Source organism: Vicugna pacos, chromosome 16 (assembly GCF_048564905.1).
Source record: "Vicugna pacos chromosome 16, VicPac4, whole genome shotgun sequence".
Lineage (NCBI taxonomy): Eukaryota > Metazoa > Chordata > Mammalia > Artiodactyla > Camelidae > Vicugna > Vicugna pacos.
Window position 1 is genome coordinate 33,891,635 of NC_133002.1, and position 24,591 is coordinate 33,916,225.

The 24,591-nt window shown below is 57.0% G+C and overlaps 1 protein-coding gene across 1 annotated transcript; it reads right to left on the reverse strand.

Annotated features, from left to right (window-relative positions):
• Positions 1–102: 102 nt before the first annotated feature.
• Positions 103–22,912, reverse strand: THRA (thyroid hormone receptor alpha). The gene is made up of 9 exons (XM_072938766.1): positions 22,685–22,912; positions 11,903–12,251; positions 9,456–9,523; positions 8,815–8,915; positions 6,795–6,942; positions 5,837–6,042; positions 4,891–5,037; positions 4,162–4,420; positions 103–3,560 (listed from the first exon to the last, which is right to left on the reverse strand). Exons 2-9 carry the CDS (start codon positions 11,953–11,955, stop codon positions 3,310–3,312), a joined length of 1,233 nt encoding a protein of 410 aa, XP_072794867.1. The 5' UTR covers positions 11,956–12,251; positions 22,685–22,912; the 3' UTR covers positions 103–3,309.
• Between the last annotated feature and the right edge of the window lie 1,679 nt (positions 22,913–24,591).

Below are 24,591 nucleotides of genomic sequence, written 5' to 3' on the forward strand. Positions count from 1 at the left end.
ACACCTCTCCATCTGGTCAGTTTGTGGGGTGGGGACTCTGCCAGCAGATGGGAGGATACAGGGAAGCAGCACACAAGTCTAAGGGGGGGGTGCCCAAGGGGATTATTTTCATCATATATTTATTACATAAATATATAGTAAAATAGACGAGCAACAATTACCATAAAAATATCTTTCTTTAAAATCCTGACCCAAAACACAACGGGGTGAAAAATCGCACATAACAGACATACTGATTGTCAACGTGGGGCAGGAGTAGGAGCCCCCCAAGTCACCCCTACTAGCCCCACCCCTCCCTGGGGAAGGGACCTACCTCCTTCCCTGTTTCTGGCCACAACCCCCCTCCCCCCACCCCAGCACCAGCTTCTCATACATTCAGTAGCGCCTCCAGGGAAGTGCCCCCTCCTCCCACCCAGGAGTTCCCAGGGCAGGAATTACTGTCCCCCTTATGGACGGTGTCTATGTCACACGCCCTGCCCTCTCCCAGCCCTGTAGACCCGCCACCAGGGGAAGGGGTAGGGGCTCCTCCACCCCCACCCTCCCCAAGTCTGAGCAGGGAGGAGGCTGGATGAGGTATGTGTGTTATGAGTGATGGGAGGGGGAATACTGAGATGGAGAGGCGGGTGGTGGGGCGGGGTAGTGGTCATGGCTCTGGCACCCCCTTGTCCTGGCCTGGCCCCCTCCTCCTATTCCCAGCAGCCCCTCCTCCCACCCATACTGCACCTGCTGCCCCACTTTGCCTGCCCTAGTGCCCCGGGCCAATATTGGGGGAGGCATGCTAAGCACCCACGTCAAGGCCATCCCCCTCATTAGCACCAATGGCCCCCAGGAGAGGGCCCTGTCCCCCACTTCCAAAGCAGGGACTGGGACAGCTGCCTCTCTAGAGCAGGTGCGTGGCGCTCCTGAGTCCCCCAGCTCCTCCCCCACCACACGTACTTGCTCACACATTCATACAGAGAAACGCACACATACACCCCACATCACAGAGAGTGGGGGGGAAGGGTTGGGGGTTATGGGGAGGAGTGGGGGATCACAGCTCATATGATTGGGGTAGGTTAGGGGGGATTCCCAAGTGCCTGTCAGAGGCCAAGCCTCTTTGGGGCCTTTTCTCCACCATGTGCATGGCTGAGAATGGGAATGTGGAGGGGGGATGAAGGGATGGGGGAGACAGCAGACAGGTCAGGAATTCCACTGGGGCCCCAGCGGGTGGGAGGGTACAAGAGGGCTTACCCATGGAACTGGAGTAATAGAGGAATCAGTACCCAGGAGAGAGAGAGGATAGAGACAGACACAGACAGCACGGGCAGCCCACGAGCCCAAGGGGGCAGGGCAGGCACATGCACAGGTGATAGCGGATGCTCTCCCAGGCCCTCCACCCCGTTGGAACACCTGAACAGTGGGGGAAGGTCATGTCCTGATGGGCAGCATAGCATTGCCTTCCCGTGTGTGTGTGTATGTGTGTGTGTGTATGTGTATGTGTGTGTTTGTGTGTGCGCACTCACACGTGTGCATGTGTTTAGGGGGGCTGTGGCAGGCTGAGGGTCAGGGTGGGGTGGCAGGTTCCCCACTGCTTAAGACATTTTTGCCCCAATAGTGCAAAGCGCAGGAAGCCCTGGCACCCCTCCCCCCGCCCCTGCCCCATTCCCCATGGCTTCCGGGGGCATCTGTGTCCACCCATCCATCCCTGCCGACATGCAGCCCTGAGCCCAGGGCCCTCTGGTCTGCTCTGTCCCTCCCCACCCTCCCCTCCCCAACCCACAGAGGGCTACCTCCTCCCTCCCTCTCTCTCCTGCGGGGCGGGGGGGGGGGGTGGTGGGCGACAGCCAAAGGGAGGAGGAGGAGGAGGGCAGCTCACCCAAGTGCAGACCAACAGAGCACTCCTCACCAGGAGGGTGGGAGGTGGCTCAAGCCAAAGTCCCTGAATTAGAGAAAAGAAGAGGGGAAAGGGGTCCCCGGGGCACAGGGGTGGCTGGCCTAGAGCTTCAAAGGAAAAAGGAGGAGCACCAACCGCCCCCTCCCCCGGGGCTTCGACTAAGTGCCTTTTCTCTAAGCATCCCCATTCTGGTGCCTGCCTGCCCAGAGCAGAGTCTGGGTTAGTGCGTGGAGTGGGAGAGGGAGAGGAGGAGGGCAGGGGTTAGAGAGAGCCCAGCAGATGGATGGAAACCGAGGCCTAAGGGGGTGGAGGCTCTGGGAGAAGCTCACGCACACCCACCCCCTGCCCCCCAGTGCAGCAGCATCTGGATTGTAGCTAATACTGCAGGATGTGAGGAGGGCGGGAGCTTGAGCCACAGTTTTTCCTGTGTGGGTGCCAAGGTGGGGAAGGAGTGGGGGGGGCAGGGAGAGGCCCCTGGGGCTGGGCACTTGAAAGGGGAGCTGTGTGGGCAGCAGGGCAGGCTGGTGAGGGGCCAGCTGGCATCCAGCGTGAGAGGTAGATGGAACTCAGCGGGCACGAGTGGCAGAGAGCAGAGGGAGAATGGGGGTGGGGGTGCCAAATGGGCACAGAGGGAGGGGCAAGGAGGGGTGGCCAGGACCCTGTTGTATGAACTCACAGCTCTGTTCGGCAGCCCTACCCTTGGGGACCTGGTGGGGGGGGCAGTTCTCTCTGATTTGCGGGGAGGAGGGGCAGCTCTCAAAGTGCTTGGGGGGTGGGAGGGGGCATCCTCCCCTCTGGCCAGCCTCAGTTAATAACTTAATATCATCTCTCTCTCTCTATCAATCCCTCACACTCTTTTCTTCTGTCTAGTATTTCTTCATTTATCTTTTCTCCTTGCCTGGTTTCCAAAGTGCAAGGTAATTTTTAACCTCCAGGGGAGGAGCCAAGCCAAGCCTTTCTTTGCACCCAGGCATCTGGGGAAGCAGAGAGGCCCTTATAGCCTGGAGGGGGAACCTAGGCCAAGAAACTGGGTGGAAGGGGCTCTCTCTTGTGTGTGTGTAGGGGGTGAGTTGAGGGCATTTTCCCCCACCCCACATTCCTCCATCCCCTACGGTCAAGATGGCTTGTCCCCTCTTAGTTCTCTCTCCCTTTTCCTACTTTCTTGGACAGAGGACGGGGTCCCGGGCACTGCAGGACACGGTCCCCCCACCTCCCACACTGTCCTTTTCATAGCAAGTTCATTTGTTTGCCCTGTCCCAGGGCTGGAGGTTCGGAGGAGGGACGGGGCAGTGCGGGGGTGTGTGGGGGAGCTGAATCTATCCCAGGATGAGAGGAAGGAGAGAAGAGGTGTGGGGGTCTCCCTCAGCCCCCAGCTCTGCCCCTTCTCTCCAGGCTCCTCCCCACCAGCTCCGCACACCCTCTGGCCGCCTGAGGCTTTAGACTTCCTGATCCTCAAAGACCTCGAGGAAGAGTGGGGGGAAGAGTTCGGTGGGGCACTCGACTTTCATGTGGAGGAAGCGGCTGGCGTGGCAGGCCCCGATCATGCGGAGGTCAGTCACCTTCATCAGCAGCTTGGGCCAGAAGTGCGGAATGTTGTGTTTGCGGTGGTTGACGTAGTGCTCGAACGCCAGCAGGTACGCCTCCTGACTCTTCTCGATCTTGTCCACACACAGCAGGCCCGAGCGGTCTGCAGGGAGGGAGGGGCAGGCGGGTGAGTAGACGAAGGGCGGGCAGAGGCAGAGAGGCTGGGGCAGAGGGGGCAAGAACAAGCTCTGGGGCACCGCGTGTGGGAGCAACCATGGGGCAGAGGGAGGGGCCTGAGGGAGGGTGGCCCTGGGAAGACAGAAGACTTGGAGGTAGAGTAGGACTAAGGGGCAGGGAGGTGGGGTGGGAAGCAGAGTACAAGGGATGAGGGGCAGGGAGGGGGCACTGAGAACAGAGGAGGGACTGGGGATAGAAGGTGGATGGGAACAAAGTAGGGGGTGGGGACAAAAGGGGCTGTGGGTGACAGTGTGGATGGGGGTCGGTGAGAAAAATTGGGGTGAAGACAGCATAGGAGTAAAGGAGGGATGGGGAGGCAAGAGATGAGTCTGGAGAGCCGAACAGATGGGGGATAGGTGACAGAGAAGGGACAGAGGACGGGCTTGGTGATGGAGATGGCCTAGAGGGGGGACAAAGAGGTGGGCTGGAGGAGCAGAGAGACTGTGGGGTTAAGGAAGGAGAGCAGGGCCCAGCCAAGCTCTGAGCCCCTGGAACCTTCTGGGCCCTCCCAGCCAGGCCACAGGTACCTGTTGACATTAGCAGCACAGCCTGCAGCAGAGCCACTTCCGTGTCGTCCAGGTTAAAGGCAGAGAGTGACTTGCCCAGTTCAAAGATGGCGTCGGAGACTACGCCCAGGCCGCCATTCTTGAGCTGCTCCCGCTTGACGGCCATCTCCCCACTCAGTGTCAGGGTGTCGCTCTCGGGGTCATAGCGGACAGCCGCCCGCAGGGACATGATCTCCATGCAGCACCCCTTCAGGAGGATGATCTGGTCTTCGCAAGGCAGCTGCAGAGCGGCAGAGCCACAGGAACACTCAGCATGCCCTCTCCCATGAGTGTCCCCCACCAGTGCCCGCTGGGAGCTGCGAGGCCACCAATGGCCAGTAACGTGTACTCCGAACAGCTAACCTTGCGCCAGGCCATGGACCTGCCCCGTTGCATTAAGCCTCACAACCATGTCTGTGAGTCAGGTCCTGTCCTAATCTCCATCCCCACCGCAGACAAGCAGAGGGAGGTAGAGGGAGTTCGGCTGCGTGGCCAAGGTCACACAGCTAGTAGGGCAGCCTGTCCCCAGAATCAGTGCTCTTTAAAGTGAGGAGAGAAGGGCAGGGAGGGCCTGTGGAGCCTGTTGGTTCTTTAGGGATCAGCTCACTGTGTGTGTGTGTGTGTGTGTTTTGATGAGCACGAGCTAGGACTGGGTGACCTGGGGAGTCCCTCCAGCGTGGCACCATGTCTCCCCTCCCATCTGCCACTCACCTCGGAGAACATGGGCAGTTTTTTGGCAAAGTCCACCACGCGGGTGATGGCCGGGGTGATGATCTTGGTAAACTCGCTGAAGGCCTCTAGGTCCACCTTGTCTCCATCCGGCATGGAGACGATGGGTGACTGGCCAATGTCATCCGGCTAGAGGGAGAGAGAGGGGTCAGCTGGGGCTGCAGACCCCTTTCAACCTCTCATTGAGGCTCCCTGCCCACCAGGGGGAGCTCCAAGGCAGCTTGGGGAAGAGGGACCACCAGCACCTGGGCACTGCTGCATCCCTGGCCTAAGCCGTCTCCTTCAACTTGGGGCAGAGAATAGATCAGAACCAGAGCTCCAAGTTGGCTAATAATAACAACGATCATAATAGCAGTAGAGGTAATGTCATAATAATGGAAGCTCTATTTACTGAGTATTTAATATGCAGCTAGGCATTAGGTTATTTGCTTTACGTGTATTATCTCATTTAATCCTCAGCACAACTGATCACCATTAGTTGGATGATGTTATACTGATCACCATTTCACAGATGAAAAAACTGAGACAGGCATAGCTAAGTAATAAGCCTGAGGTCACGTGGCCAGTAGGTGGTGGAACAAAGATTTGAGCCCAAGTAGTCTGATTCCTGACTGTTATATACACATGTGCTTGGTATTGTAGCCTGTGCTTCTAACAGTGCACTGTACCACCTGCTGACACTCCATCAGGAGTTTTCTGCCTTCTCCCACCACATACAACCAACTGTCCATCTCCTCCCAAGCTGACCACTCACTTGGCACTGTTTTGCCAGGGCCTAAAACAATGCCTCACACCCAGCAGGTACCCTAGAATCAGGTTTGGATTGGACTAAGCTAAGAAGGCTTCCTGGAGGAGGCAAGACTCTGAGCTCACTCTCCTCTCCTGGCCACCTGGCTGCCTCTCTCCCCACGGCCCCCTCTCTCCTTACCAGGAATTTCCGCCTCTGCTTCCAATGGCTGCCCTGGGCATTTGTGCTGCGGTGGGCCTCTGTGGCAACGTGGATCAGGTCCCACTCTTCTGGAGTGGGCTCTGGTCGCTGCTGCAGTGATCGGATCATCTCCTCCTTCCGTCGCCGCTCCCGGTTCTGCTCAATCAGCTTGCGCTTGGCCACCCGCTTCGAGTCATCTAGAACCACTGTCAACAACAGGCAGACACAATGCCCTGTGCATGGCGGTCTCCACAACCTGCTCAGAAACTACTCTTCCCAGGGTAAAGGTTGGAGAAACTGAGGGGCCAAGAGAAGTTAAGTGACTTCGCAAATCACCTAGCGGCTGGGTGGCACAACCGGGATCATGATAACACTGGGATCGCATCAACTCCAATTTGGGCTGATCCAGAGGAAAATCATGTTCTGGTCTAAAGGGTTATGGTGATAGTAGTTACTAAAAGACCCTGCCGGGGGTGGGTTGGGGGCGGTGGGTATAGCTCAGTGGTAGAGGGCATGTTTAGCATGAGAGGTCCTGGGTTCAATCCCTACTACTTTCAAGAAAAAAAAAGAAAAGAAAAAAAGAAGATGCTGCCATCCAATCTCTAGCCACTGAAAGATGCCCTTTCTCACTTCGAAGTGGGGTGCCTTCTCTGGTGGTCAGGGACATTGTGCTATGGCAGGCTACTCAGGACTTATTTCTACCCAACAGCTCTCTCTAAGGCCCTGAGTGGTGAAAGGCAGGGAGGCACTGGGACCAGGCACAGGGTCCACAGAGGAATCCTGTTGCCTTTTCTTCAGGGATGAGCACAGCAGGAACCAAGATTCTGAATAGTCATTCCAACATCAGCCTGACCTGCACTGTCACTTTGCCCCTGGGTACCCTGGAAGGGAGTTGCCGTATCCGAACTCACCCCCACCCATAGCCGCCTGGCCCGCCGCCCCCCGCCCATCCCCTTACGGTCCATGGCCATGCCCACAGCGATGCACTTCTTGAAGCGGCACAGCTGGCACTGATTACGGGTGATCTTATCAATGACACAGCAGCTGTCATACTTGCACGAGTAAGTGGGATGGAGGTTCTTCTGGATTGTGCGGCGGAAGAAGCCCTGGGGTTGAGGGGGAGACAGAGCACATTGTGATCAGTAGCTCCTCTTCCTGAACCAATCACGCAGTTCTGTGGGTTGCAGGGTGGTTGGGGAATTAGTGGGGGAACCTGGCATCCTCTTGATGCAGCAAGCCCAGGACCATTGGGCTCAGCTAGGACTTAGAAATACACACCCTCAGCCCCCCAGCTGCGGAGGGGTGGGGGTACATGGATGGTGGTGGTGACAGAAGTAAGGATGGTGACCGCAGGGAGGAGATTTGAGCCTGGGATGGTGTCAAGTGCTGCGAGGCCTGAAGAAACAGAGGCTTTGGAAGCCCAGTTAATAACTGATTTTCCATCTTGTTAAACAACTCTAAGAACAACACTGGTCCCCAAACCATTCTCATGGCACGTGGAATTCATGAAATGGGGCGGGCGTAAAATGATCAAGAAAAGGCATTAGGTACGAACTCTACTAGCATTAAAAGAACATTTTCAATTTTATATATAGGATTTAGTCTTTGCTTTAAAGTGAAAACCTCAAGACTCAAGATGGCAGGAACATGAAGAACTAATCTCTGTTGAACACTTACTACGTGCCAGGTGCCCACAAGCCTTTTCTTTCCTGTATCATCACAAGTAATGCTCGTGTCAACCCTATGAGGTAGGAACTGTCAGTATCTTCACTTTGCCAATGAGGAAATTGAAGCTTGGAGAGATTAAGCAATTTGCCCAAAGTCATACGGCTAAATGGGCAGCAGACCCAGAACTGAGCATGAGGCATGAGACACAAGGTCTGAGCTCTCAGATTTTGGGGTACAATTAAAATCACCGAGGACACCCACCAAAAAGCACAGATTTCTGGGCCTCACTCTAGACCTACAACATCAGGCTCTCTAGGAGTGGGGCCAAGGCATCTCTGTCCTTTCGGGATGCTCCTCTGGGACACAAATGTCCTTGAGGGGGGCTCCTTGTTCTATGTAACACTGCTGGTACTGCTTCCAGGAAGACTGCTACGGGACTCTACATCGCTGGTGGTCTTGGTTTGGTTGACACCAAGAAAGAGCGGAACTTGAAACCTTAACATATTATAAAATATTTCTGCTTCTTGAAAGGTCTTATGTTTTCAGGATTTGATGATTCTGGAAAAACCATGCAGGTCGTAATGTCCAAAACGAGATGATTAAGCCTCCCCACGTCTACGAAGACTTGTCTGCTCTGCCCATGGAAACGCTGCCATCCTCTTCCTCTGGGCCCCATCACACCCCCAGGCATTGGTTCACACCCTTTCAGCGGTGGTAGAAGCAACTGGGGAACCTATTTCATGGCAGATTCCTGGGATCCACCACGAAAGGTAGGGCTGGGATGAGGCCTGGGGATCTGCATTTAACAAGTACTGCTGGTGGTCTAGGAACTACATTTTGAAAAGCACTGACGTTGCTTTCAACTGATATCTGTCTCTCTCTGGTAAGTTGTGAGCAGCTGAGGGTGGGGCAGATACTACACCGTTCACACTTAATACACTGAATGGATGGAAGATATATTATTGAGTGCTTTTTATGTGCCTGGCATTGTTTTAAATGCTCAGTGTGCATTATCTCATTTTCTCCCAACAACTCTGTGAGGTAGGTAGTGTGACTGTCCCCATTTTATAGTCGAAGAAACTAAGGCTCAGAGAGATTTAGGCATTTTACCCATGAGTGGCAGAGCAGAGATTATGAATGAACAAACAAACAAATGAATGAATGAATAAGAGAAGAGAAATGATAGTATAACAGGTGAGTTTAGGGTAAATGTTCATAGAGCTGCCTGTGGGGCCAGGGGCTGAGGGTCTTAAAGGGAATGAGATGGGGGCTCAGGTGGTGGGGGAGGGGCAGGAACTGGCTGTCCATACCTTGCAGCCCTCACAAGTGATGCAGCGGTAGTGATAACCGGTTGCCTTGTCCCCACACACGACACACTGCTCGTCTTTGTCCAGGTAACTAGGGATATACCCTGGGAGGGAGGAAGGGAGGCAGGCATGGCTTGGGCTCCCAGCAGAGAGGCTCCTATACTTTTCCAATCCCCACCTTTTCCTTCCTGGCCCATCCCCTAGCCCAGCCTCCCTGAAGGGTTCTTTATCTCCAAGGAAAATCCTGGAGAAACATCAGAGGTCATCTTGTCCATCCCCTTCCCTAAGAATATGGAGAATCCCAGTTCTTCTGACTGCCCAGCCAGGGCTTTTCTCTTGCTGCATCCAAGGGGCAGGGGAGACAGGAGGAGGAGAAGGCAATGTCAGCAGCAGCTCATCTCAGGGACCTCAGGCAAGGGGTTATTGGAGAAGTGAAGAGGTCCTTCCTGACCTAATCCATCCTCAAAGGCTGGGGCGTGCCCCACAGCACCCCTCTTATCCCAGACAAGTCCTGCCCAAGCCCTCTAGAAAGCTCTCCCCACGGGACACAGAAACTGCAGGGACACGCCCAGGCCCCAGAAGAGCCCTGGCCTGGTTTGCTGGGGTTGAGGGTGGGGAGGAAGGGCACAGGCAGCCAGGCTCACCTGACATGCTGGTTTTCAGGGAACATTGGCCGTTCTTTCTTTTTCGCTTTCCATCTGGCGACCTGGCACTGGATGGGGGCAAAGTGGGAAGAATCAGAGAGGGGTCCTTGGGCAGCCCCCTACTCACCCAATAGGCTGAGGTCGTCCCCCAGCTCTGACTCCCTCCATCTCGGGTCCTCGTTCTCCCTCCCACCCCCAGGTCAGCTGACAAAAGTGAGAAGGGTCCAGCTATCCAGAAGCTTTGGGGAGAGAGATAAGGGGCTTGGCTGGGGCACAAGCATGTTCTTGGGCCCCAACACACACACACACACACACACACACACACACAAAGCATGCATTATAGAACCTTAAACATCCATAATTTATCAGATATCCACACATTAAAACCTTTAGTACAAGACACATACGCAGAAAGAATCTTCAGGACATGCTTAAAACTACATAGCTTTGAGAATATATACGTATATATGCAACATAAGACCAGCCTGTGTGACTAACTACGCGCCTTCAGTATAAACCCGAGCACGGTAAATAAGCAGCAGGCTCTGCTATCTATAGCTATATATGACCTCTACGATATGCCCACATGTTACACAACCCTCCAGACAGGCACCTAATAATACCATGCCCCTCCCAGCAGTGAACATGTCGCTAGATTTCCAAGGCGTGCACACGTGTTAAAGAAGCACAGTGAACCACGATGACCTAGAACCAAGAGTGTGAGAAAAGGAAGGGACTCCCAGAGCCACCCTGACCACAGCATCCATTTAACAGAGCAGCAAACCAAGGCCCCAGTTGTGCCTGGTGACACTGTGCACTGGAGTCGGAGCCAGGACAAGGACCCTGAGCCCCTCCAAGCACAGTATTAGCAACCCTCAGCCACTGCACACATACATCGCCCAGCCTCTCCACATACATGTTACATAATCTTGGCACACACAGGTTACATAAGCCTTCTACGTGCATGCACGGACTGTACAACCTCCCATACCCACCCTGTGTGTGGCACATTGGAGGGCCCTCCCCCTGGAGCCTGATGCAGCTCCCAACACACTGACATAGTGACCTTGGCCAGGGTCACGGTCACAGACAGCTCTGTGCTCCACACGCCCTGGGGATTACCCCTGTCTGACTTCCACAATGGTTCGAGGGTCAGATCTCCCTTCTGCCTCTGGGTGGGTGGGTGTGGGGGAACTCCCGACCACCTAGGCCCTAGCTGAGCTGGAGGGCTTGAGAAATTAACTAGACCCAAAGCCTATGGGTGCGGTCCCAGGGACAGCCACAAGGTGGCGCAGGGACATGGGGGAGGGGAGGTGGACAGGGGAGGGGCTGCAGTCCTGGGGGACCAGGAACTGGCATTCCCGCCTTTCAGACTCTCCCAGACCCATAGAAGTCTGGGTAGGGAGGTACAGAGTCTGCAAGTGAGAGCTATGTGATGACAGGCCAAATCTTTTCCAGAGCCCCCCCGCTGGGGTGAGGCTTCGGTGGGGGCATACCCCTGTTGCCCTACCCCACTGCCAGCTCCATCCACTTCCCATACCCTTCCAGGGACCCAGTCTTGGGCCCCAGGGCTTTGCCTGGCCAGGCCTCCGGCCTCCTGGCTCAGGATCTGGTCTCCTAGGCAACGGCCACACTGCTCCCCAGAGCACCCCTCCCCCACCCTCTCCCTGGCCATAGGCATAGTCTGTACCCGCTCCCAGGGCACCACGCCAACTGAGACAGAGCTCTGTGCCACTGGGAGCTGATGGGAGATGCAGAGACCCTCTGGGCTACTCAAGCGCAATGCAGAAAACAGGTAACGCATCCCGAGTTGTGTGTGCAGGACTGATGCTTCCTCCACGTGGGAGCAAAACCTTCACAGCTGGCATTCACTTCCACTTCCTGGGAGGAGCCCCATGGCAGTGCCCGCCCTTGCCCATGAACAAGGAAGAGCTTGTGAGGCTCCCAATAGGTTCCAAATATAAGCATGAGCTATGACCAACAGTTACTGGTGCGTATGCCCTGAAATGTCACGTCACATGCACCATGGCTTCTGGACCACACACCGGCGGTCAGATGTGAACGGGCTGGTAGGGAGAGGAAGAAAATAGCAGGGCTGTTTGGATTCCACATGCTCAGGTGAGGGTGGCTGAGGGGACACAGGGAAGGGTGGCCTTTGAGACTGCGCAGCACTGTCAAGGATGGGGCCACATGCCTGCTGCCTGTAGTTGCCCTGCTCTGTTATCACCTCCCCCTTTCAAAATGGGCATCTCTCCATCCAGGTGCCCAATTCCCTGCCACATGGGAACATGACCTCAGCTCTTGGGCAAAGGTAGGCAGCAGGCTTGCTGGCCTCATGCCCATCTTCCCAGAGGTGCTTAAAAGGCCCAAGCTCAGCTCTCTGGCCCAGCCAGGTGACCAGCCCTGCTGCCCAAAGAGCTGGCATGATCTAGCTGCGGACCCATTACCTGTTCTCCTCTGGGTCTGACCCACACTCCACCTTGCTTGGCTTCTGTTCCATTCACTTCAATTCCATCCAGGATGCCCTCCAGCACGCCAAGAGACTGGGGTGGGCACACTGGCCCCCCCGGCACACCCACAGGCCACCCACCCCTGGCCACCCAGGCCCTAGGGCACAGCACCCATGGTGCCCGCCTCAGCACTTGGCCTTTCACACCATGCCCTGCACCCCAAGGGGGGCGGGCGGTGAGAGGGGCCAGGGAGTGGCAGGTGGTAGGGCTGGAGGGCAAGTGGGGTCTGTGGGGGGGGTCCTGGGCTGGGGGAGTAACTTCTGAATCTTGTCCTGTCCGGAGGGCCCTGCAGAGAGAGGAGAGAGGCAGGGATGAGGCAGTGCCAATGGTGGGGGCAGGTGAATAGGATTTCTTTGGTGCCAACATCTCGCGCTCTTGAGGCTCATAACAAGATGGTGGAAGGCACAGGGAGAGGACCAGGATAACCCCTCAGACCAACAGATAGCAGGTAAGACTGGAGATACACATCCTAGTCCCCAGACATGGGGAGGGATGGAGGGAAAGAATGAGGTCAGCCATGTACCATGTCTCAACTGCTACGTTCAATCAAGTACCTGGCTCTTAACACCAGTCTATTAAATGTTAGCTATTGTTACCACCCCAAGGTTTCCTAAAACTCATCAGCACCGCAGGGCAAGAGGCAACCAGAGATGAGCAGTTTTCATCCCAGGCATGGGGGTGCTCGTGAAGCAAGAGTGGGGCAAGGGGGGTGGCATGCAGGGATTCCGAATGCCCACCTGAGTGCCCATTGAAAATAGTGGGGTGCTGACCTCCCCTGCTGCTATGACTCCCCAGTCCTGGCCCACCAAGGAGCTTCCCATACAAGGTCCCAAATCACCCTTTCCAGTCTGAGGACCAGACTTCCCAGTTGGCTGAGCTGCCACCCACCAGGATGGCAAGGGCAGGGGGGGCGGGGCGGGGAAGGAAACTAACACACGTTAACTGAATAGAAAATATGTGCCCTCTGAGGTGGCACTTTACAGGTGAGAAAATAAAATCTCAAAACTAGATCATTCCCTCAAGTTCACACAGCTAGTAAGCAGCCTGCCTTGTTCTGCTACCTGGGGTGAAAGGCAGTGCCAACCTGGGCCAACCATTTGCTCGATGCTGCACCTCTGACCTCGGGCTGCAGATCTGAGGCTCCCCATCTGCACACCCACGCAGGTATGGGCACATGAGAGGGGACAAAAGGTGCAGCTCCCCACACACAACCTCTACCATGTGGCTGCTGTACCAGAGACCTTGCCCCTGGGCCCCCCGGCCCCACCCCCCAGGAACTGATAAAGGGCCAGGGTGGGAGGGGAGGGAGTGATAAGGCAGGCCATTGGGCTGGGCCAGGCAGGGGATGGGATGGGGCCTCTGCACTCAGGCGCGCCCCCAGCGTGGGGAACATGGTAGGAGCACAGAAGTGGTGCCCACTCTGCCTTTGATACCCCCCCAGACCAGACCTGGCCATGGGGGGCTGGACAGGAGACTCGGGGGGGGGGTGAGCAGGGAGACTTAGCCCAGGGAGCCGTCAAGAAAGTAGGTCAAGTTTTTCTTGGCTTGTGGAGAAATTCCTGTTATAAATTTATAATGGCGTAGCCAGCCCTAGGGGTGGAGGTAGGGGGAGGAGGGGTGGATGGGGATGCCCAGGGCCTGGGCACTGGGGCCCACTGCTCTCAGCCAGAGCAGTGAGGGGTAGGGGGCCGAGGCAGTCATGGGGGTTGGGCTGGACAATAGAGGGCTATTTTCTGTCGCTTGTTTCTACTTCTATCTGCCCAGCGAAGCTTCCTTTGGTCTGTCTGTCTGCATCTGAATGTCTCTCTCTCTCTCTCTCTCTGGGTCTGGGTGTCTCCCTGTCTCCCCCCCACCCCAAGACGGTGCCTCGGTGCTTGGCACACCCTGGCTGCGGTGCTGCCCCCGCCTGTCTCCTGCCCACCTGGCATGCTGCCACCACTTGTTTACAGAAGCTGGAAAAATCCACTCGCCAGCCTGAGGCCCAAGCACCCCCGGGGAGGGGAGGAGGCAGGCACAGGAGTGGGCACGCTGAGAGAGGGGCAGCCCTGGGGAGCAGGCCCTAGGGGCAGGCGAAGAGGGCCAGAGTGTGTGGGAATGGGTATCAGCCGCCGTGGGCTGGGCACACCAGCAGCACCACATGGCATGGCACGGGCGGCTTCTGCCCCAGGCCGTAGCTCTCAGGGACCCCCTCCTTCCTCCCTCTGGCCACTGCCAGTTGCTACAGGGCACACCTGGGGCAGTGCCAACCTAAGCCACCATGTTTATTTTCCCTTCCCCCTCCCCAGCCCAGCCTTAACTCCAAATGTGTCTGGGCACTGCCAAGGGCTTGCACGTGCCTGCTGGGGGTGGGGGAGGCTACCACTCTGCCCCACCTCTGTGCTGGGCGACATGGTGTCTGATGTCTGTGGGTGCCACCCAGGCTCCACTGAGCCCCTGGCAGTGGGCAGAGGAGCAAGGGGCTGCCCTTGCTGCTAAGTGCACCCTCACTTGGCACCGAGGAGGAGGCTGGAACCCCTTAGGACTCCCTGTTATCTTTTGGGGGACATGCCTGGGCCACTGAGACAACAGAGCAAGCAGAGGGCCCAGCATGCGGGGAGGCACAAGAACGTGAGCCTGAGTTAGCTGTGGGCAGAAAAAGGTCAGCGGGGGAAGGGGGCGGGGCAGGGATACCCACCCTGAAGGGCAGCCTTTCACCCCTCCTCCTGGAATCCTGCCCAATTCCCCCAGCTCCTGCCTGGCACACCCCCTGCAGAGGAAGAGGCTCAGCCCCAGGGAGGCAGAGTGGGTGGAGCTAGTCTTCTGAGACTGCCTGGAGGCAAGACCCACCTGTCGGCTGGCCTGGCCACCCACTCCCTCTTTGTCAGATAAGAGCTGCCGGGTGGCAGTGTGGGCAAGGTGCCCACAGAGGGGGAAGCATTTCATTAAGCTTAAGTGCTTCTGCAATGGGGGGGACAGAGACGAGAGGCCAATGCGGCATCCACGGGCACCATGCCAGGTTCCCGCTGCCGGACTGTCCCACTCTGCGGTCCTGCGGACCCAAGAGACTCTCCCAAAAGACTCCTGGGGCTGCCAGAGGGGACTCTGGGCCCCAAAATCTAGCCCCAAATTCTACACACACCACTCTGCTGAGTGTCTGCTCTTGGCTTTGGCGTCACTTCTCTGGGGCCCCTGAACTTTGTCCTTAACGCTGTAAGGAAAGCCCAGCCCACCTCCTTGCCAACCATGGTAGGAAAGACATACATCAAGAGGAGGGCTGAGAAAAGGGGAGAAAGAGGAGGAGAAGGGTGAAAGGCATGACAAGGGGAAGAGGGGAAGAAAGATGAGGAGGGACAAGAACAAAGAGATGGGCAGGGATGGATGGGGGTAGAGTCAGGGATGACAAGGAGCAGAGGGAGAGGGAGGAAGACGGGGGTTGGGGAGAGCAGAGTGAGGGAGAGAGGAGGACAGAGAAGGGGAGAGACAAATGAAGGAGAGAGAGGAGAGACAAAGAGAGAAAGGTAACAAAGAAAGATGGGTGGGGGGTGCTTCATGCCCCGCCTAAGTCCCACCTCATGGAAGCTGGGGGGAGGGGAGAGTAGAAATGGTTTCCACGGTGACAGCTGGTTCTTGGTGGCCTGGCATGTGGGCTATTAATAGTGCTGTGGGGAGGTTCACACCTCCCTCTCCCCTTCCCCTTTGCCTGCTGCTCCGGTGGGGGGAGATCCTTCTCCCCTACTCCCAATGACCTGGCACTGATGCCTCAACTACACACCACGGGGGCCAGAAAGGGTGATGCTCAGGGGCCCAGGTGGCCACTGCAGCCCAAACACACACGCGCGCGCGCTCGCGCACACACACACACACACACACACACACACACACACACACACACGGGCATGCACAAGCAAACACAGGCATCTGTGTGCAGACTCTGCCGCCTGTGCCAACGTGGGCTCCCACGGGCAGCCATAAACACCAACAGCCCCTGGGCGTCTGGCGCAGGGGGAGGCTGCAGCAGCAACACAGGCCACCGCGTTGAAGGGAAGCTGCCTCTCAGGGCTGGGACCTCTTTCTCCTCCCCCAGGTTCCCCTCTGTTCTATCCTCAGGTATGGACTGAGCGGACTGCCCCACCCAACTTGCTGTTATCCTAGTGCCAGGAGAGGGGGAGAGTAAGGCGGAAAGGAAGGTACTATTTGGCAGGTGTGAGATGGCAGAGGAGTACACAGACACAGGCATCAGCTTGGCAGATGGGAGACGCGGGAGACAGCACTCTTTGGTGGGCTCTCGCTGCCCCCAGTCCCAAGATACGGGATTCTGGAGCTTAAGGGCAGTGACCCTGAAGTCTGATCTCTCAGCCACTGCGGGGCCTTGAAGGCTAGAGAATGGGAGATGCGGGTGGGGGTTATAATATAAGGGGGAGATTGGTTACCTAAACAAAAGGATCCTCTCCCCCAAAAGAATATAACAGGAAACTCCCCCCTGCAGGTCACAGACAGAAAGACATAAACAGTAGCCTTGACTTGGAACAGATGCCCAGTACTAACATCAAAGACTGTGCTTCCCACCCGCCCCACCATAACCTCACCCACCTGCTGCTCTCCTGTCCCTCCTCCCACCCAGGCCGACTCCACTCAGGCATCAAGGCAGGGGGCCCAGGTCTAGGGGTCACTTCCAAACCCCACACCTACTGATGATGGTTGTGCCTACATCCACACTCAAGAGCTCAGTCCCTTCCCTGCCAACCCACAGAACTACATGCTCCCGGCCCCAATTCCCCCCAGGAATGGAGGTGGGAGATCCAAATAGCCAAAAGGCAGAGTTAGGAGCACCCCCAACCTGGGCAGGGCACACTCTCCCTGCCCTCCCCCCAGCAGCCAGCCTTGGGTAATCGGAGCTGGGAGCTGGGGCAGCTGAAGGCTGGAGGCATGAATGTCACGGGGCCAAGGCTCTCACTGCAGATGGCATCACGGGCATAGGGCTTGGGGTCCTCCCTTCCCCACTCCCCTCTTCCAAGGAGGAAGCTGCAGAGAGGAGCTGTCTGCAAGCCCTGGGGAGCACCACCCAGGGAATGGTGGAAGGGAAAAGAAAAGCATCGACGTTCTCCCTGGCACCCCAGAGAGGCGGGAGATAGCCCCCACCCAAGCAGAACTGGCAGAGGCGGGGAGGAGGGGAGAGGGACCGACGACGGAGAGAGGAGGGAGAGAGAAGAGGGAGAGGGAGGGAGGAAACGGAGTGAGAGAGAGGGAGGGGGAGGGAGGGACTGAAAATTGCGTGTGTGAGTGTGTGTGTGTGTGTGTGTGTGAGAGAGAGAGAGAGAGAGAGACATAGAGGAGAGAGAGAAGAGAGCGCGCGAGAGTGAGCGCGTGAGCGCGCGCGAGAGAGGCAGAGCAAGCGCGAGCAAGTAAATGCAGCTGAGTCTCCTGCACACACACAGACACGTGCAGACACACACACTCACCCCGCATGCGCAGAGCCGCGGGCTCCGGGTACCCCATTCCGGCAGATATTCAGAGCCCTCCCCAGCCCACACGTGCACAAAACACGCACACATGGATGCACGCACAACACACCCACTCACTGATGTGTAAAAAAATGCCGATAGCCACCAAAGCCTCGGGTCTCCGTTCCCCTTCCCTCGCCCACGCGCCTGGGTAAAAGAGAAAATGAAATAGACAGCTAAGGCTCTAGGAGCCAAGAGCTCATCTCTTCTTTACAAGAGGAAGAGAGGAGGAAGAATTGAGCTGGGGGCTGGGTCCAATCATGCTACTCTTTGCCACTGCTGGAGGTGTGACTGCACCTTTGGCCCTAACCTTTAACCCCAGTTCTTGGTCCCCAGACTGGGTGCCTCCAAAGCAGGGGAGCAAGCATAGCATTTTCTGGGCACCAACAAGTGCCATCTTGCTCCCCTTATCTACCCTGGGAACTTCTGATCCCTGTCGCACACTGGCATACAAGAGGGAGGTCCCCTTTGGTACCCCAGCCTTAGCTTGCCAGGGAGGAGAGCAGGCAACACCATATGCCTGAAAACCACATTCTGGGCCGCCCCCCATCCCCCCAGCCCCAGATGCTTCTGTAAGAGACTGAGAACTGTCTCTGGTTCCAAGTGGCATGTGTATCCCCACCCTGGAGCGTTCCAGGTCCTGGGAAGAGAGGAGGATCCACAGGCGTTGGTCCTGGTGCCAGGATGCAACATGACTAACCACAGGTGTCATCCCACATTATTACCCTCACTCACTCTGAGTGAGGTGGCCATCATTGTCTCCAGATTGTGAAAACCCAGGCCCCATGTCAGCAACTGGTGAATGGCAAAAGCCCAGCCTCCGACTCCCAGCCAGTGCTTCTTCTACCACAGTTATGCTTGCCTCCCTCCGCAAGAGACACAGAAGTCCCCCAAGCTCCTCTGCAACCATGGGAACTATAGCTGGGATTAGTCCCCCACTCCAGAAGCTCCCTAGTGGCTGACCACAGAGCATCCCCACCATTGTCCTTGCTGTATCTTGAAGAGGGGAGCTGCATAAAAGGGATTTGGGGGAGAGAGGAGTCATATCACCAGACATAGAGGGAAAGAGGCAACCCAGGACAACAGACCCTGGATCTCCAGGGGCCATGTCCAACACCCTCCTTATTCAGTGCCACCATCCTCCACACTCATGCCCCCTCCATGCAGGGGTGAAGAATCTGTGAGGCAGGGATGGGTCCTGGTTGATAGATGGATGGTAGGCAGCTGAGATACTGGGTCCCCAGGAGACAGGAAGGCTGCCACACTCTACACCTAAGAAGGGAGGGGGGTTGTGGAGACAAGCCTGCCTTCCTTGTTATTTCTCTCCCCTACTCAAGGTGCTCAGATTCCTAACAGAGACGCAGTGATGCCCAAACATTCATGCACATTTGCCTCCAACTGGGGAGGTGTGTCCCAGGCTGAGATGCCAAGGGTTCCTTTTAAGAAGCAGCTAAAAGGTGAGGGTCAGAGGAGGGCGAGGCCGAGGGGCTCCAGGCTGCAAAAACTCATAGGGGAGAGAGAGGTGACATGGAGGCTGAGGAGGCTGGAGAATAGAAACCCACTGTCCCTACCACCTCCCGCCCTCACCACTGTCCCATTCTTGTGACATCTAGAGATCCAGTTCTCCACCAAGCTTCTCCAAGAAATCCAGGGGACCCCAGACTTCCTCATTGTTACAGCTAAGACATACATGCTGGCTATGCACCAGGCACCTTTCCAGGCATTTTATATATTCTGACTCTTCTAACTGTCAAAAAGCTGAATGAGGTAAGTATTACCCTTCTCAATTCACAGATAAGGCAAGGGAGAGGTTAAATCGCTTGCCCAGGATTATACAACCAGCAAGTGGCAGAGCTGGGGTTCAAACCCAGGCTGTCTGGCAAAAAAAAAAAAAAAAAACAACTGAAAAAGCAAACAAAAAATCCCTGCTTTTAACCATTATAGCATATTACCTGCTAGAGGAACAATACCTTGTGCTTTCATCGGGCTATGAAATGCTGGTCCCTGTGACCAAGCCTCAGTTTCCCTTTCTGTAGCAGCCATGGATTCTCTATGGTTAGAATTCTGACCCGTGCCTCCTTGTCCACCATAGAGGCCACAGCTAGAGGGGAGCATGGCTAGAAATGGTAGGTGCCCCCGGGGCTCTGGGCCTCCTGCCCCAGTGTCCCCTGTTCAAATTCCCTCTCTGGAAGAGTTGCCCATTCTGCCACTCCGGGCTGGAGTCTGTACTGAGGGGAGAGGGCCTCCCTCAGCCTCACACAAGGTCTGGGCAGCTGTGCCCTCAGAACCAGGCTTGGGCTGGGCAAAGCAGACACAGCTGTTGGGCATCTCTGAGGAGGGTCTCAGCTGCCAGGGGTATGGAGAAAGGCCATTGTGAGTCCTGCCACGGACCCAACTTAGCTGGGTGCTGCCAACTCCCGCCACTGCCCACAGGGGCGATCGTTTTTCCAGAGGGTCAGTGTGGCGGGAGCCTCCACCCTGGCCTGTATGGGAGCAAGCTCGCTGTAGTCTGCACACCCAGGGCTTCCCTGCAGCTGGTGTCTCCTGCCTGAGCCGGCCAACCCTGAGAGGTCAGCGTGGGCAGTAGCTGTCCCCCTTCCCTTCCCCCCCATCCCCAGCCCCCCAAACTGGAGGGCCGCAGCTGCAGCACTGAGGAAGTGCAGGATGTCCTGAGCAGCCAGCTGAGCCCCCCGCCCCCTACCCCAACCTCTCCCTGACCCCACAGGCAGGGCAGGCGGGGCTGAGGGGCGGGGCTTGAGTATTAACAACTGGAAAAGAATGAAGACCATCACTGCCAGTTCCCAGCTCAGAGAAAGGAGGCTGTGGCAGGAACAAGAGACCAGAACAGGGGTCTACAGGGGTAGGGACAGGGTGAGAGGGAGTTCCAGATTGGCAGAGAAACACGGGGAGGGAGAATAGACGCAGCAAGACAGGGCAACAGAGAGACAGCATTGGAGAGAAATTCCAAGTCAAAAATACACATCACTCACCCAGACACTCACCAGCATACGGCCCCCTAAGGGAGGCTTCCAAGTTTAGACAGGAGGGCAGAGGTGGGAACAGGGGCCAGACTCACGGTGGGAGGCAGGAGTGAGCTGGCGAGTGAACATACCCAGGAACTTCTTAGACAAATGAACCCAGCGGGGGCAACTAGATTCCCCTTGGCTTTTGGGGTGGGGAATGGGGCTGCTCCTTATGAGCCAGGTCTCCCCAAAACCCCCATCCCCCCAGCAGCCAGGATAATACCAGCTGCCGGAAGTCACTGGACACTGCTTCAGGCTAGTGACTCGGCCCTCTAGAACCCCCTTATCTACTCTCTTTGCTCTAATTTCTCTTTCCCTCAAAAAAAAAAAAACGGAAAAAAGTCTATGACTACATGTATATCTTGGGGTGTGCCTGACTACATAACTACAGAGTGTGCACCTGAGGTCGTAGACTGTGACTGCGTGGACCTGAGTCTTGTGAATGCCTCTGCACCTGAGTCCCTGGGACTGTGTGCAAATGAGTGCACCTGTGTCCAGAGTTCCTACAGTCAATCAATTAACAAGTATTTACAGAGCACTTCCTGTGCTAGGCTCTGGGTGGGATCCAGAGCTCTTCCAGAGATTCTCCCAGGCCTCAAGGAGCTCACCATCTAATGGGGTGGGGTGAAAGGCGAAAGAGATGGAGAATGTTATCCTGAATGCATGCCATACACCATTATGTAGGAAAGTCTTTTCACCCAGACAAATTGAATTGTTCTGGGAACAGGGGTTTTGTTGTATACAGCACCTCAGAGATCCACAGTTAAGAGTCCAGAAAAATACTTGTTGCTAATTTGTGTATACATGTGTTGATGTGTAACTGTGTTTGACTGAGTGACGGCGACTGTCACGGCAGGGCGATGATGCCTGTGTGACTGCGCTCATGAGAGCACGTGTGTGCCTGTGAGTGACAGGGTCTTTTGTAATGTGCGGCTGTGTGCAATTGCTCTGTGTTCATGCATGCATGCGATAGTGACTTCTGTGTGGGTGACAGCGACTCCTCCTTGCCCCTGTGTGTGACAGCATCTCCCTGTGACCCTGTGCGTGGGTATGCGCTTGGGTCGGTCTTCCCGCTCTTGGTCTTCCGTGGGTGTGTCCCACCCCTCCAAGCTCCCCTGTGCAGCGGCAGCCTGCCTCTTCCCTTGTCCCCATGTGGGTGTGTCCAGCAGCTCCTGTCCTTGAGTCTGCCTGGGTGTCCCTGGGTGTGCATGTAGCTGTCTGTGTGGGCATAGCTCTGCGTCTGCATGTCACATTTGCTTCCCCCCTCATCTTGGACGACAGCCCCCTTCATCCCTTCCCCCTCCTGGGGCCAGAGCCAGCATTGAGGGGTGGGCTCACATCCCACTGGTTTTCCTTCTGCGACCTCCACCCCTGGAAATGCGTGGCTCTTTCCATTGCCCCTCTCATCCCCCACCCCCAGGTTTTTCCTTCGCGCTGGACAGGGGAGGGGGGCAGGCAGAGAAGGGGCACCAGAGACACGTTGCAAGGGAAGAGAAACAACGGATGGCACACACAAAACAGATCCATTCCTCCCTCTTCCCCAACCACCCTAGCTTGCAACTCTAATCATCTAGGGACCCTCAGATACAGTCTCCCCGCTCCCAGCACACATACATACCCCCACCCCCAGCCTCGTTTTTGCAATTAGAAGTGTTGCAACCAGAGAGCCATGTTCAATTGGGGAGGCGGGTGAAGGCGGGGGGACTTCCTTCTCCCGGGGCCCGTGCAAGCCCACCCCCCACCCCACTCATCCCGCCCTCCGCAGCTGGAGGCAGCTTTGCAAAGACCACTCGGCCTCGGCTTGGGAGGCTAGGGTGGGGGCTGGGGGGGCAGGCCTCGGGCGCACCGTAAACAAACCGCGGCGCGGCGGGCGGGGGAGCTCCGGCGGCCGGCAGCGGGGCCGGGCCCGGGAATGCGCAGCGGACGGGCCGGACAGAGGCCGGGCGGGCCCCCGAGGGGGAGGCCCGGACGCCATCTCCGCCTGAGAACCCCGGGGCCCACCAACCTCCCAGCAACACCTCCCTTCCCCAGGGCGCAAGTTGCAAGCTCCCGGCCAGTGACAGGGTCACCGGAGCACCTGGGAAGGCTAAGGCTGGCGGCGGGTACCCCCCGGGCGCCCCCAGCCCGCCTGGGAGCTGGCCAGAGAGCCCCACGGCTTTGCATAATCAATCGCGTTGCATTTGCATATTAATGCCCCCTCGCTCCCTCCCCCTTACCTCGGCGTGGCGCGCTGGACCGGGCTGGGCAGCGACGCGGGGGTCTCAGCGCCCCGTGCCGGGGGCGTCCATGGGGGGCCGGTGGGGCCCGGGCCGCCCGCCTCCTGCGCCCGGGTGTGAGTGCGAGTGAGCGCGGGGGGGCGGGGGGCGAGTGTGGCGGCCCCGCGGCTCCTCCGGCAGAGGCGGCGGCCGCTCTTGGCTCCTCCCTCCCCCGCCCCGCTCTGGCTGGGGCTCGAGCTCGGCGCGCCCGGCCGGCTCGCGGCTGCTCCCTGCAGGCCGCCTCGTCGCCGCCGGCTCCCGCCCCCCGCCCCACGCCGCGCCCCGGGACCCCCGCCAGCAAGCAGCCCGGCCGCCCCTCGGCCGCCTCTGCTCCCGCCCCGCCCGCACTCGCCCGCCCCGCTCCAGGCGTCTCCGGCAGGAGTGGTACTTGGTGACACATTTTGGAAGGGATGTCATTTAAAAAATACTCTTCGCTTGCTGGAAGAATCGGAGGTTTGGAGGGTTGCACGGGGCGGGGGGGAAAATGGAGAAAGGAGTATCGACAAGCCGCTGCACCTTAGAAGTCGAGGAGAAAGTCTAAATACCAAACCCCAGGAGATTTCTAATTTGTTTCTGAGTTCGGGTCCTTTCTCTGCCAGTAACTCACTGTGTGACCTTGAGCAAATCACCACCGCTTTAGGTGGCAGCTTCCTCAACCTTAAAATTTGAGGATTGTACAGGTGACTCCTGAGGTCCTTTTCACTTCAATCATTCCTGTTTTTAATCCTTTTGGAGGTTTGCTTCCCCACGACCTCCCTTGCACGCTCATTTCTAACATCATTACCTGATCTACTGCCTCCTCTTTAAAATGTCACCCTCCTCCAATATAGGCTTTTTTCTATTCACTGTCACCAGTCATTTCTCAACAATCTGGTCCGCTTGCTGAGCTGGGGAGGGGGCAAGGCTTGCCAACCCCTTCAACTCTCAGCTTCACAGAGGTGATTTTGCTTCACAGAGGTGATTTTTCTTCCCTCGTTTGCCCCCACCCAAATCCAAGTGTACAGGGCCAATCTAAGGGGGAGGGTGGGCTGTGTAAAACTGGATCCCCTTCCCCAAAGGAGAGGTGTCTGTCATGCCAGTCCCACCCCTCACGCACACACACCTGCATTCATGGACATAAAACCAACCCAGTGACGCCCGAGCCTCTTTCATCTCGGGATCTCCCAGCGCCAGGCAGAGCTCTAATTACCCCAGCACCCCCCTGGCCCTGCCTGTTCCCCTGCTGTCATTAGCCCAGTTTTACCAGCGGGGGCCACAGCCTTCCCACGGCTCCCAGGGCGGGGCCCTGTCTCTGCAGTCTGCTTGGAAAGGGGTGTGTGTGTGTGTGTGTGTGTGTGTGTGTGTGTAGGGGGGTTCTGAGTTGGGCTGCCCTCACTCAACTTCGTCTCAGCCACCTGCATCCTCAGCTCTCTTGGAGCCACTTCTTTCACAGGGGGTACTGGGCTTTGCAATACATGGGAGAGAGGAGGGCGCCTCTCCTGGGACCCCCTGGAATCACAAGGATGAGAAAGGCAGTTGGGATGAAACCCATGGGATGCAGAGCAGAGTGGTGGTGATGAGGGGTTTTCAGAGGGTGAAGGAGCTTGCAGTGGGAAATTGGGGCTGCAGTCTGCAGAGTTAGCATGCAGTAAGTGAACCTGTGCGTTCAGCCTGGGCTCATGGTGGACAGGCAACAGCTGCAGTGTGGGGCGGGAGGCTGATCTCGCAGGGTCAGGGCAGCATGCAGTGGGAGGTGCACAGAGGGTAACTGCTAGTCAGTGCCACCTCCTCAGTGATCGGGCTTGGCTGAAACCCTGGGGAGCAGGGCTATGGTGTGCAGTGTTCAGGGTGCAGGCTGTACCATGTATGGAAGCAGTCCCTTGGGACTG

Excerpts from the sequence above, each read along its gene's own strand:
- THRA (XM_072938766.1), bottom strand. The coding sequence starts at position 11,955 with ATGGAACAGAAGCCAAGCAAGGTGGAGTGTGGGTCAGACCCAGAGGAG. Across the intron at positions 9,524-11,902 it reads TCAGACCCAGAGGAGAACAG|TGCCAGGTCGCCAGATGGAA; the intron begins GTAATGGGTCCG and ends GCCCCCATCCAG. Across the intron at positions 3,561-4,161 it reads TGTGCTGCTAATGTCAACAG|ACCGCTCGGGCCTGCTGTGT; the intron begins GTACCTGTGGCC and ends CCCTCCCTGCAG.